Genomic DNA, 13,277 nt, shown 5'->3' on the forward strand with positions numbered 1-13,277 from the left:
CTACACCATCTGGTTTGGTGGTGTTGTGACAATAAATTGGGTACCCAGATCTTCCTGGAAGGACTGTAGGCCTCCACCAGCCCTTGCCCACACAGCTCCCAGTATYCTTGCTCCATGGCACAAGAACCTGGCACTGCCCATGCCCCTTTACTGCCCAGCACAGATCAGGCAGCTCACCAGAACATGATGGTGGCCACAGCATAGATAGCGAGGAAGAGCCATATGATGAGGACGTCGCTGTGCATCAGGACCTTGCCATACTTGAGAATGGCAGTGAGTGCCGTGACSGAGATAGAGAGCTGGACGAAACCAGTGATGAACCAAGCCACCCAGTGCACTGCATTGTTCAGGCCCATCATCTTCATCACCTGTGAAGCCAAAATTGATTAGCAGGGCTGTTCCCAACCCTATGCACCCCTACTGCCATTTTCACTGGGCTGGGTGAGCCAGGGGTAGTACCAAGGGGTCATGGGAGCTGCTAGGAATGGGCAGGACAGCACCCTGTACTGGGGTGCCAAGGAACTCGGCTCCCTCCAGCACTGGGCAGGGCTCCTCTCGTCCTGGGGACACTCAGAAGGACCARCTCAGCCCAGGGATTTGGGATCTGCATCTGCCCCAGTTCATGCAACCCAAAAATACAAGGAAAGTGACAGGGACACAGCACAGAATGTAGGGCTCAGATATGCCTCCTCCCCCGCAAGAATCTCTTCCACCATCCCCACCTCTTTCAGGCGATGCTCCTTCTCTGTCACGATGTGCTGGATCATCATGGCCACTGAATACACCCAGGAGATCACCATGCACAGAGGCATCATGTGCTCAATGACAAAGAGAAAGCTGATGGGGTAGAGGAAGAGAGGGGAGAACTGGATGGTGGCACTGCCACAGAGACCTAGGGAGACCCTGGGGCATGGGGCCTTGGATGGGCTCTCCCATCACTCAGGGATAATCAGTCTCTAAGCCAACACCTCCTTAGTGCCCTAAAAGACCTTCTCCAGTGAGACCATGGAACAATACAGTGTTGTAGCTGGCAGGCCTGCTACAGGCCTGCTGGCAGGCAGGTAGTAGCCACAGGCTCAACTGAGGGCTATGCCTATCCTGGTGTGGACAGGGTCTTCACCTGCTGCCCAGGAGCAYTGGTGGCTCTGGAACTTCTACAGGTGCTGCCCCTAAACCACTGACAGAACAAAGTGCCATTCCTCTACTTTCCCCTGCCTTTCTGAGCCTGGTAGTCCAAAGAACTGGACTTAACTGGCTGCTCATCACTCTCAGTGCCACCAATCCCTTTCAGGGCCCCAAACTTGTTCCCTTTTCTCAGCTGAAGTATCCTTGCCTGCAAAGCAGACAGGGAAAGGTTCTACAGGCAGGTATTACTCACTCATCCCGGGTATAACACGGGTAGGGGAACATCTGCACATAGTTGCCAGGCTCCACCACATCATGGCCAACAAATGTGTTGATGAGGGCACGCTCCATCATGTCTGTGGAAGAGGAGGAGAGGCCAGGATCAGTGCACAGGGGCCAGGGCCTCGGGCAGCTGTGGCAGGGTGCTGACACTTACCCTGGATCCAGACAAAGCCATAGAGGAAGTAGAAGCGGCCGCCAGTGTTGGGGCCAGGCCGCCAGTATGCCCTCCGGATCTCATTGGTCTTCTCTGTGAAGCTGGAATTCTGCCGGATCTTGTACATGACATGGGGGGGCAASGAGCCATCCCTGTTGGTCTGGAAGATGACACCTGTGGGCAGCAGAAGAGGCTGGGAGTCCACAGGGGAACAGCCACACCAGCTGGCCCACAGCGACAGGCGGGGCTGCGGAAGGCACTGTGAGGGCTGCCATGGATGAAACAGGTGGCATGGCTGGGGATGCGAGATGCCCATGGGATGCAAGGGCACACAGACAGTAGGCTGTGGCAGTACGAGAGCCAGGACAGCAGTATGGTGCTGTGCCAAGCAGCACTCGACCTGGGGCAGAGGATGGGCACCATGAGATCTCAGTCCCCTTATCCCACCCAACATGTGCACCAAGGGACCCTCATCCTGAAGCCAGTGGCTCTGGGGCACAGCTGGAGAAATGCAAACTTTCAGGGACCCCTAAGAAGGGCTGRTTCCCACGGACATACTGGCAAACACTGTGACGTTGTCCTGATAAGCCTGGTTCAGTGTGTAATTGACAATGCTCTCCTCATCTGGGAAGCCTTTGAAGATGTCCACACTAACCTAGTGAGAGGAGAATCATAGAATCACTAAGAYTGGAAAAGCCCWCTAAGATCACCGAGTCCATTAACCCAAACAYTACCAAGCCCAGCACTAGACCATGTCCCCAGGTGTCAAACTCACATGCTTTTTGAACACTTTCAGGGTTAGTACCACTGCCCTGGGCAGCCTGTTCCAGTGCTGACCACCCTTTCAATGAAAATATTTTCCTTAAAATCCAATGTGAACCACCCTTGGTACAACTTTAGGSTGTTTCCTGTYGTCCTGTCACTTGTTRCCTGGGAGAARAGACCAATCCCCACCTGGCTGCAATGCCCTTCTAGGTAATTGTAGAAACTTAGAAAATCCCTCCTGAGTCTCCTTTTTKCCAGGCTGAGCYCCCCCAGCTCCCTCAGTCCCTCCCCATCAGACTTGTGCTCCAGAACYTTCCCTGGCTCCTTTGCCCTTCTCTGGACATGCTCCAGCAGGCTAGWGAGATCCCAAGGCCCCAGATGGGTCTGGCACACAGAGCCTGCACACAGTACAGCATGTGCCACCCAAAGCCACCGCCAGCCCCTGAAGACAAGTGTGTGAGCACCTCCACCCTAGACATCCACCCCAAAGCTCTGGACACTGCAGGAGCCACCACCTCCCCCAGGGCTCCTGTCCCATGCCCTGAAAAGCAWCTCAATGGATCTGACCCTATTCAGCTCCACACCTGGCTGTGGATGGTTCAATGCTCCCACAGGTGGGYTCCATCTCACCTTGGCCATGAAGCGGACCCAGCCACAGGCAGCATTGTCAATGGTATCCAACTGCTGSAGCAGGACGCTGGCATTGGGCAGGGTGAAGTTGCCATTGAGGAAGTTGTGGAGAACATCACTGTCAGACACATTCAGGATCTCTGGGTGCTTGTGGAGGTCAGCGGTCAACTGAGACAGAGAGGAAGACACAGGAGGGAGAAGCTGGGGTATGCTCTGCCACTCAGGTCACTATCCTTCCCATGGACACAGGTAGGACTCAAAGCTCCTTCTGTGGATGGGGGATGGCATGCACACTGTACACGGATCCAGACTAGTCCCCACAAGAGCAAGGTGAGTACCAGGGAAGAAGTTACAGAGTATCTGGGGGGAGGACAGCCCCTTCTCACTGCTAGGGCAGTAAATCCCAGGCAAACTCACCTTCACCACACTGTCCTACCTGCTGGAGCCAGCGGATGCGCCTCTGTAGCCTGCCCTCCTCCAGGTAGGCTCGAATCTCAGGGGAGATGTTCAGCCATGCCTTGGCGTAGTGGGTGACATTGCCCACAAAGGCGAAGGTCTCATTAGCCTGGGGGCCAGGTGGAAGGTCACACAGCAGGCAGAGGCAGAGGCTTCTGCTCTCTGAGATGGCTAGTAGCCATGGACACACATGCCCACCTCCCGCTGCCTGTGGGAGCTGCCAGTGTCTGGCAGTCAGCCTTTTCCCAGCCACACAGCCCATCTGCAGAGCAGGACTGGTGGAAGAGGAATGATGGGGGTCCCAGCCTATGCATCCTCACCTTYAGGATGACTTTGTCAACTTCAGTGCCCACAGGTGCATACAGGATTTTGGGGTTGCTGGTCATCAGATGCACAAGGAGGCCCAAGTTCCGCTGCTCCTTGCTGGTGAAGCCCAGCAAGCTCATGTTGCCCTGCTTCAGTGCCTCAGGCTCGATGGTCCTGCAAAGGGGGCTCAGGCTGTCCACTCTGCCCCAGGCTAAGCATCCCTTGCTGCAGGCAGCCCCCACCCCTGCCCCTGTCAGGCCTTCACACTGACTCCAGTGCCTGTGTGGTGCCGCCCAACACAGGGAGCATCCTTGGCTGCAGCAGCCATCCTGCCTGCTCAGCACCCATCCTGCCTGCTCAGCAAGGCGTGACACCCCTAACCTGTGCAGGCAGCACCTGGAGCCATCCCCAGTACTCCTACCGGTTGTTGCCACAGAGGATGGGCTGCAGCCCTGCCCAAAGCTGCACGAATGCTGAGAACTGCCCCTGGGGGTTGTCGCTGCTAGCCGGGCCCTCCACGACACCATCCTCCTCCTCCGCTGTGGCATTGCCAGCTGTGGCATTGGCACTGGCCCAGCTGGTGCTGTTGGCAGTGGGTGGTGGGGCCTTGCTGGCACAGGCTCCCCTGGGCAGCAGCTTGGCCAGTGCCGAGAGGATGTCCACATCCCGGAGAACCTTCTCCATCTCCACCAGGTCCTCCAGGAGGGCACGGAGGCGGCTTTGGGTGGCCGTGCTGTTCACCTCGTCCAGCTTCAGCTGCAGGGATGAGTGGACAAGGAGTTACTCGTTGCTGGGACAACAAGGTCCTGCTCGCCATTAGGAAGGAACCAATGGAGCCCCCACGCAGTAGCAACTCCACTTTCTTGATTAAAAGGTTGGAGCTGTGCCCAGGTAAGGCCCTAGGCTCATTGCTGTGCATCTGTGGCTATCAGGCAGTGAGAATGGCAGCAGATGCTAGCAAAGACTTGTATGAGGACACRAGATGTCATTCAAGACAGGAAGGGTTGTCCTCTGTGCCTACAAAGGACACATCAAGCTTGAGTGGGACAAGGGAGTGGGATCTCAGAGTCAGCCTTGAGCTGTGCCACCAAGGGCATTGGCAATCCTGGGGAAAGAAGCCTACAGGGACACCTTGGAACATGTTGGGGATACCCAGTCCCATCCAACAGGCAGTCTCCAAGCAAGTGTTAGAGGGGGGATCACCTGGGATCTTACCATGGAGCTGGATAGGGGGTGCTCATGTCAGAGAAGAGGGTGACTAGGAGAAGCCAGGCCATGTAACAGTTCCCCATCCCAACACAACACCAACTAAGTAGAAAACCCTGCCCAAGTCTCATCCTTGCCACCAGCTTGCCCCACCTGCCCAGCTCTCACCCTGCTGACGATCTTGGGGATGTCAAGCTGCTCCTGGAGCTCGGTGGCCAGCTGGGCAAAGCGCTCCTGGCGGGTGGCTTGGCTGCCATTGCAGACCAGTGCCCGGTACGCTGCCAGCAGTGGCTGCTGTCTGGGGGACACGTGCAGAAGGCGGCGCAGTCCCCCTGGGTTCTGCTCACATGTCAGCTGCTCCAGCACTGGCCCAGTGAAGAGGACATTCTACAGGGCAGGAAGTTGTAGGGAGAGTGCTGCAGCGCCTGCTCGGGCAGAGAGGCCCAGGCAGCCCCACGAGGTGCTCACCTTCATCTCGGTGACAAAGACCTGGGGGCTATCAGAGATGGCAGGTGCCACAGCGGCRCTGGTGAGGCCCAGGGCCTGGGAGAGCACGCGGAGCAGTGCCGGCCGGTGCGGGGTTGCCACTGGGTCCCGCAGCACTCTGTGAACCAGCCCTTCCTGCAGGCTCCTCCAGCCACTGGGGAGGCTCTTCTGCAAGAGGAAGAATGGAGATGGCTGGTGAAGTGGGGGCTTCCCAGGTTACCCTCCTTGCGTTTTCAAGATATGTGAACAGCCCCACAGCATCCATGGTCTCCACAGGAAGGGGAAGAAAAGGGAGGTGCAGATGCAGGGAGCAGGAAGCCCTGCATGACAGGCACAAGGAGGAAACTATCTCCCCTACTCCCTCTACAGCCACCACCCACACTGCAATGGTAAACCCAGGCATAGGCACTGGTGTGTCTCATAACACTGGGGAAACTAGTGGCAGCACCAGGATAGACCCCAGCCATCCCTGTTGCTGCTCTGCCCCCTGACAATGTCCTGTCACAACCCCTCTACTAGTATAGACACCCCCAGATCACCTGGGGTGGGATATAGAGGGGACAAGAGGATCGGCCTTTACCCAACCATGTGCCCTGCATACAGCAYTGCTCCTCACCTCCAGCTGAGTCATCTTCTCACTGTGGCCAAACCCATCCCAAAGGTCTCGCTCATGGGTCTCATCAGGTACCAAGGGAAAGGAATCAAAAAACTGGCGGTACACCTGCACCGGAATGAGAGCAGAGCTGCCACGTGTGCCCGGAGTGGAGCACCACTGCTGCACCTTGCCCAGCAAGACCCTGGTGTGGGGTAGCAGGGTAGGATAAATCCCAGCTGGTGCCATTCACAGGGTAGCACAGATCCCCGCAAAGCCCAGAAGTCACCCACCTCCCGCAGGTCAATGCTGGAGCCCAGGAGCAGCTCAGCTGTGCTGTTGGGGAGGGACAAGTTCTCCATCAGAAAGCGCCGCAGCTCACCCTGGTCTTTGGCTGCCCATGCCAGCGTGAAGCCAGACCCTGCCAAGGAGCAATGTGGGGGGTCAGAGCAGCCCACCAGCATTAGGGACAGGGCATGGCCCCMGAGCTGGCCCTGCCCAATGCAGCGATGGAGGACAGTGGCAGGGCACTGCCATACACCATCACTTTGCTGGGTGTCAGTCAAGTTGGCACCTCTGTCCCTGCCCACAAAGGCAGTTGGAGCAGGCAGAGCACAACCCACCTGCTTGGCTGCTGAAGTGGGTCTCCATGGAGCTGGGCTCAGGGCTGCTGAGGGCCTCCAGGTGCTGGCGCAGTGACTCCAGCTCCTCCTCCAGTCCTGGGTGCTCCGGGTCGAAGAGGCTGCTTTGCTCTACTGCCTCGCTGAGGTGTTCCAGAATCTGTGTCACCCTGTGGGAGCCCAGCACCGGCCTGGCTTCAGGGACAGGGAGAGGGAGACACCTTCCCCAGAGCTCTGGGAGAAAGAGCTCTTCAGGTGCAGGGGACAGCAGTCCTGTCTGAAACAGGGCACCACCACCCCTGCTTGCGCACTGAATCCAGTGTGCCAGGCTTCAGAAGAGAGCTCCAGCATCTCAAGGTGTCCCCAGGTGCCACTTTGATCCTCCTCCCAGCACCAAACACCTGGGAGCCCACTGCAGAACAGGCTGAGGTGTTCCCTGCACCCTGAGGACATGGTGGTCTGCATTCAAGCACTTTGGGGATGCTCGCTCCTGCCTCGGCCCCAGGGTGGCASTGCCAGCATGGAAAGGGGCAGGCTCTGTGCACGAGCGTGGGGTGGGAGAGGAAGAGCATGTTGGGGGCAGGACTCACGTGGAGTTGGAGTACTGCAGGAAGCCAAATTCGTCACGCTGTCCGTCAGGGCACAGGGACTGCATGATGGGCAGGATCCCGGCCGAGGTGAGTGGGGCCGCCGTGTAGAAAGCTGGAGCCAGCAAGAGTGCAGAAGAGGCCAAGGAAAGTGCAGGCAGGGGGGAGGAGAAGTGAAGAGGCAGGGAGGAGGAAGGAGCCACCAGAGAAACAGACACTCAGTTCAGAAAAGCACGTGCTGGGGTCTGTGAGCCCCTGAAAGGCTGGCGGCCATGGTCAGAAGTCAGCAGCTTTCCCACCAGGACTGTCCTGGCTGGTAACTCTGTGGGGCTGCAGGCAGCACCCACAACCCTGGCTCCAGCCCTCCTGCCCCTACCCACTGTTCTTTGGGTGATGGGTCCCTTGAGCCCCACAACAATGTTAATTTCTGCTGCTTGCCCCCAAGATGGCCACCAACCGCCTTCAGGCTCCCAGCCCCTCCTGTTAGTAGCCTCAGAGGCAGTGGCAGTTCTCCAGAGGAAAAGGAGGAAGAAAAAAACAGGGAAAATAGAGTTGTCACCTGCAGTTCCCAGAGCCCMGAGCCTCTCCCCAACCCAGCTGCCCTGACGTGCAGTGGCTGGAGGTGGGTGGAAATGGAGACACGGAGCAGGGAGATGAAGAAATAAGAAGCAGCAAAGGGCTGATGAACCTTCCCCCATCCAGTGGCACTCAGCCATTGTCCCTGCTGGGACTCTCCTGTGTCCTTCCCTGGGACAGGGCAAGCCCAGAATGCCCCTGTCTGATGGAGACCACAGGTTGTCACCGGGCAGTGCCAGGTAGGGACCCTGTTCTCRCTACCCCAGTGGATAACCCTGTGGTTAGAGATGGGTCAGTGCTGTTAGCACGGCCACAATCAGCGGGGACTGGTGAAGATGGGCTTCTGGCAGGAACAAGGGGAATGTGTAGTATGGAATGGGCCAGAAGCCTATGGGGTGCTGGGACCCACACTGGTGGCCATGCCACGGTTTGGTGACAAAGTCAGTGTATAGCACCGTGTTGACCTCGAGGCACCTCTAGTGCCACATCCCAGCTTGTCCCAGCYATAAGGGGCCAAGACAGGGACCTGGTGGTGGTGCCCGGGTGGGAGCCAGCTCCAAGCCCTTGGTGACTGGGCAASACTGGGTGACCACAGGCTACCACAWGGGTGACAGTACCTGCCCCAGGAAGGAGGCAAGAAGAAGGGTTAAGACAAGCCTCCACCTGGCCTGGAGAGCCCTATGCAGTTTAGGAGGCCAGGGACATGGCCACCAGTGGCCCAAGCACCTGGGGAGCTCAGCATCATCAGCCAAGGGGGTACACCACAATGGCTGGTGAGTCCCCAGGGAGGAGCAAGGAGRGGCCATACTGTGCTGCCCAAGCTCATCTTCACCAGCTGTGGAGGAAGGCAAGGGGGTTACAGAGGCATGGATTAGGCCAGAGTGAGTTGATCTAAACCAGGCTCTTCTTCCCCAGACTACGAGGCCAGCACTGGCACAGGAAGAGGGGGAGGCACCCACCCATCCCACCAACTTACAGACTGGTGCATGCAGTAGAGGCATGAAGGGCAGGCGGGCAGGGGAGATGGTGRGAAAGAAAAAGAAAACATGAGCAAAAAAGAACAAAAAACCRAACCAAAAACCACACAACACAGAGCGCACGTCAGCACCGGGGCAGGAACCCGGGCAGCACCTGCTGCAGCCAGACCGCACTGGCAGCTGGGCTCTCCCTCGCTGGCACACACTGAAACACAGGCTCAAWCCATCATTATGTGGTGTYACYGCCAGTGCCCAGCATCTCCCCTGGYCCTGCTGTGCCACCTCTGCCAGGGCACCCATCAAGGTAGATGTAGACAGGCCCTGGTGGGCTGGCAGCTCCTCCCGCTGTCTCCTCCGAGCAGCACAGCCCACGGGAACCAGAGCCCAGGCCAAAGTTCCAGCTGGAATCTCCCAGAGCCCCCAGCTCCAGTCCCATCAATTTATCACCCTGCCAGGCCTCTGAGCCCCCCAGGGCCAGGGCTTCCTGTAGGTCACTTCTCACCCACTGGGAGCCCTTCCCAGAGCCACTCCAGCTGACCCTCAAGAACTCAGGGGGCTGTTCCAGCACCATCCAGTTCAACCCTCCCTACACAAAATATCTGTGACAATGACAGTCACAGGCTGGTTGGTGCTGCCACCCCCAAGGGAGCCTCCCCAAGCTGGGATAGACTCTTGTCACTTCCACCCACTGTATCTCCCCAACCAATCTTTGGCTGCAGCCCCTTGCCCAGAGCAATGCCCCCCAAAAGGCCTCTCTGGGTCCCCTCTGCCCCCAGGTTAGAGCACCTCCCCCGAGCCTCAGAGTGTCCCCAAATGGGGGACTGCCCCAACCACTGCCTTGCTGAGTGGGACTCACCTTCCTTCACAGGGATGGTCGGCTTCTTCTGCCGTAGCCCCAAGAGGATGAAGAAGAGCACCAAGGGGATGAAGATCTCAAAGGCCAGCACCCACTGGGGATGACACAGAGCAGAGGGAACATGATGCCTAGGGAGAGAACCCCGCCACCAGGGAGGATCGTGGGCAGTATGGGGTCCCCAGGCACTGGCGCAATGCAGTGCTGTATTGGTGGCTCTGTCACAGCTCAGCCAGTAGCAAATAGGTTCCTGGGCATCCCACAACCTCCTGCCCAAACCCTGACTGCTCCACCCTGTTCAGAGCACTGCCAACAGGGCAGAGCACACAGTAGGGATGGATCCCTCCTCCACCARTGCTAACAGGCTGCTGGGGTTTGAGCCCAGCCTTGATGGTCCACCAAAGTAGGGGATGCCCAGGGAAAAGACCTCAATTGCTGAAGGCTAGTGCCTTCAGAGCCTGGAGCTGCCTGGCATGATGTCCCCTTGTCCCCTGTGCCACTACTGGATCCAATAGCTGAGCAGTCTAATAGCAGAGGGCAGACCTTCAGCTCAGCCAGGCCCTGGCACCAGCTCCAGGTGCAGCTGGGCCATTGTGGCACCCCTTCCATTCCCTCCCAAAAGCCTCTAGCTGCAAGGATATGCTAAATAACAGCAAATCCCCAGGAATCCCTGGCCACAGTGGCTCAGAAAGTCCAGGCTAGGCTCCATGCCCAGAGGCCCTGGGGACAGGCATGAGCATCTCCAGCCACCAGCAGGAGCAGGCACACTGCCAGTACAGCTGCTGCCACTTTGCACCAGAGTGCCCAGACGTGTCACAGCCCTGCTGCCCAGTGGTGGGGAACCACTGCAGGTTTGGAAACTGCAGGAGGCACAGGGTGAGGGGAGACAACTTTGATTCACTCCAGGGCCAGATCAGACCCAAGGCAGCTGCTGACGCCCTGAAACCAGCTGCCTGGCAGGGGCCCAGCTCCACTGCTGGGAAGGTGCTTGCTACAACACCCACACTGGGCTTCCACCAGTGCCAACAGGCAAGCCCATGGGGTGGGAAGAATGGATTTTAATATGCCAAGACCTGCCTGGAAGGATGCAGCTGCCAGCAGGTGACAGGGTCAGGCTCTCCTGCCTCCAACATCCCCTCCATGCTGCCTCACTCAGGGGCTGCTAACTCTCTGTCAAAAAAATCAGTGCAGCCCCAAATGGCAGTGAGCAGAGGGACTCCTGCACCCAGGTCCCTGTGAGCAAATGGCCACAGTGTCTGGGATGAGCACRACTGCACCCATGGCTGCCACCCATGCCACCCTCACCATGCCAGAGCTCCTGGTTTTCAGGGAGAGAGAGACCAGAGGAGGAAGGGCTAGAGGGGATGAAAAATGTCCCAGGAGCAGTGCCAGAGAATCCTCATCTTTCTGATACCACCAGTGTCATAGACAGTCGCTYGTGTCACTGTTCCTGCACAAGGCAGGATAGCAGGGGACACCCTGACACACACTGCTGTCCCGTGGYCCCTGCTCTGCCCCGCCCCTGTCTGTTTACCAGGCACACAATGGGGCCTCTGTGTCCAGGCACTGGAGAGGACCATACCCACACATCCATGCTGGGCTGTACCAGGCTCCCTTGGGGATTGTCCTTGGTGGCAACAGCTTGCTGGAACCTGCTTGCTGTTATTTATTTTCTTGACATGGGTCATTGACCTTTTTCTCATCGCCATCCTCAGAGATGTTCCTTGTCCCTAGCCCATTCTGCATTGCCACATACGCAAGTGTCACAGCACGCTGCCCCCACACCTTTGGTACCCAGAGTGACATGGTGATGGGCAGACATGGTAGCAGATGGCTGTTTTTTTACCAGTCTGCACCTCTAGGACTGATCCTAACCCCCTGGTCCACAGGGCTGCCCCCATGGGAACTCCCCCAGAGCAGAGAAGGCCAGGGCTGCACCATACCCACAGTGGGACAGGGGCACTGGCATGCAGATGGGCCCAAGGTAACCTCAGYCTTCCAGAGAGGTGCCCAGAGGGGACAACCAGCACCAGCACAGCCTGGGAATGGTGGGGTCCCTGCCTGCAGGTGTAGGACACTGGAGGACATTTCGGGATTGCATGAGAAAGCAAGAAGGAAAGGAAGGCCAGGATTCAAGCAACTGGGAAGGAAATACTGTCCAGAGGACAGGAGAGGRCTAAGGAGAGAAAAGAGGAGCCAGCTCCTGCCAGTAGCTGGCCATGACTGCACCAACTAGTGCGCCCTGCCCTCTCACTCATCCCCCGCTTCCCTCCTCTCTTGACAAGGGCATAGGTGCAGGACCGAGGGTGGGACACTGGTCCTGGGAGCCCTTGTACCAGGCGAGAGTGGCTGTGGGGGCCAGGGACAGCTCCTGGGTGGTGGCATCTACCCCTCCCATATCCCCTGACACATGGTCATCTCAGCCTGGTTGGATGTGAGCAGGATGAGGCCATGGGTGCTGTCTGGGCTTGTACAAGTGCTGGGTGTCCACCTGCCACCCTACAGACAGTGGGGGTAACCTGTCCCATGCTCACCCTGTCCCTGGTTGGAGGCAGGGATGGTGAGGTACTGCCCAGTTTTCCCGGCAGGGAGGTAGAGCTGGATGGGTGCTGGCCCCTGGTAGGGGCACATGTCTCTCCTGGAGCACTGGGACAGTGACTCAAYGCCTGTGCCCATCCTCCGCCACACCATCAGATGGAAGTGAGAGGCTGTGAGGGGACCAAGCGGGAGACAGCAGTGCCTGCTGCGACACGTGGCTCCCACACAGGTCAAAAGGCCAGACAAGCACCACAGGGCAGTGGTGCAAACGGAGCAGAGCAAACAGGCTGGCCTGGCACGATGATGCCACCGTGCCCACCCTCTAGCCAGCACCAGGACAGCTGGGAGATGTGCTGGAGCCAGGGTCAGCATGGACATGGGTGCTGGGTCATGGACAACTGCACAAGTCTACTGGTGTCCCCAGGATTTGGCAGCACTCATGTCCCAGTAGCCATGGGAGCAGTCTTCATGGGGACAGACATGCCAGGCAGAGRCAGCTTTTCCCATCCATTGCTGCCATCCAAAAGTCTGCATAGTTCCCTCCTGCTTGTCCCCAGCAATGCCTGACAGCCACAGCCTCCAGGCAGCAAGGCATGGGAGAGGGGCAGCCATGGGCTGGGCACCCTCACCCYAAGACCCTCAAGCTGGCAGCTTCAGTGACACCCCTGCACCCCAAACTTGCCATGTCTGCCCCCCTCTTCCATAGCCTGGCACCTGCAAGGGGGTTTACTGGCTCCAAGACAGGTGAAGCAGCATCACACACAGCATTCAAAACCCCTGCTCAYATGCCCCAGAGGGCAGAGCAAGGTCTGCCCGTGTTCCTCATGGGAGTAAGGAGCTGCTGCCTACTCCCTGCCAGCCCTGTCTGCCTATCCCAGTGCTGTCCACAGTGCTAGCAGAAACCAGCAACAGGTGCTGGCCTGCAGGAGCCTTGAGGGATGGGGCTCTCAGCTGCAGGATCCAACTTTTCCAACAGCATTTTAAGGCTGCARAAATACCTTTAAATTTTCATGGCTCCAGATTATAACCACAGTTAAACACCCATTTTTGCCCACAGAAAGCCAGAAAGCATAGGCAGGTAAAAGCCATGGTCATTGGGAAAGATGAGCACAAGAGCTCTAGGC

General features: G+C 58.0%; 1 protein-coding gene across 1 annotated transcript in view; it reads right to left on the bottom strand.

The window, feature by feature from the left end:
• Positions 1-13,277, bottom strand: part of ABCA2 (ATP binding cassette subfamily A member 2) — a 34,214-nt gene that overhangs the window by 17,012 nt on the left and 3,925 nt on the right. The window contains exons 2-18 of the mRNA XM_057384089.1: positions 9,619-9,712; positions 8,965-8,967; positions 7,213-7,324; positions 6,626-6,792; positions 6,296-6,423; positions 6,027-6,131; positions 5,393-5,578; positions 5,093-5,311; positions 4,140-4,474; positions 3,733-3,892; positions 3,393-3,521; positions 2,957-3,124; positions 2,120-2,216; positions 1,562-1,735; positions 1,379-1,481; positions 723-837; positions 178-368 (exon numbers count right to left, since the gene is read on the bottom strand). Of these exons, the coding sequence (XP_057240072.1) occupies positions 178-368; positions 723-837; positions 1,379-1,481; positions 1,562-1,735; positions 2,120-2,216; positions 2,957-3,124; positions 3,393-3,521; positions 3,733-3,892; positions 4,140-4,474; positions 5,093-5,311; positions 5,393-5,578; positions 6,027-6,131; positions 6,296-6,423; positions 6,626-6,792; positions 7,213-7,324; positions 8,965-8,967; positions 9,619-9,712 (2,486 nt within the window). The remainder of the gene's footprint in view (positions 1-177; positions 369-722; positions 838-1,378; positions 1,482-1,561; positions 1,736-2,119; positions 2,217-2,956; positions 3,125-3,392; positions 3,522-3,732; positions 3,893-4,139; positions 4,475-5,092; positions 5,312-5,392; positions 5,579-6,026; positions 6,132-6,295; positions 6,424-6,625; positions 6,793-7,212; positions 7,325-8,964; positions 8,968-9,618; positions 9,713-13,277) is intronic.

Source organism: Malurus melanocephalus, unplaced genomic scaffold, assembly GCF_030028575.1.
Source record: "Malurus melanocephalus ecotype Western Australia unplaced genomic scaffold, MMel_1.1 scaffold_683, whole genome shotgun sequence".
NCBI lineage: Eukaryota > Metazoa > Chordata > Aves > Passeriformes > Maluridae > Malurus > Malurus melanocephalus.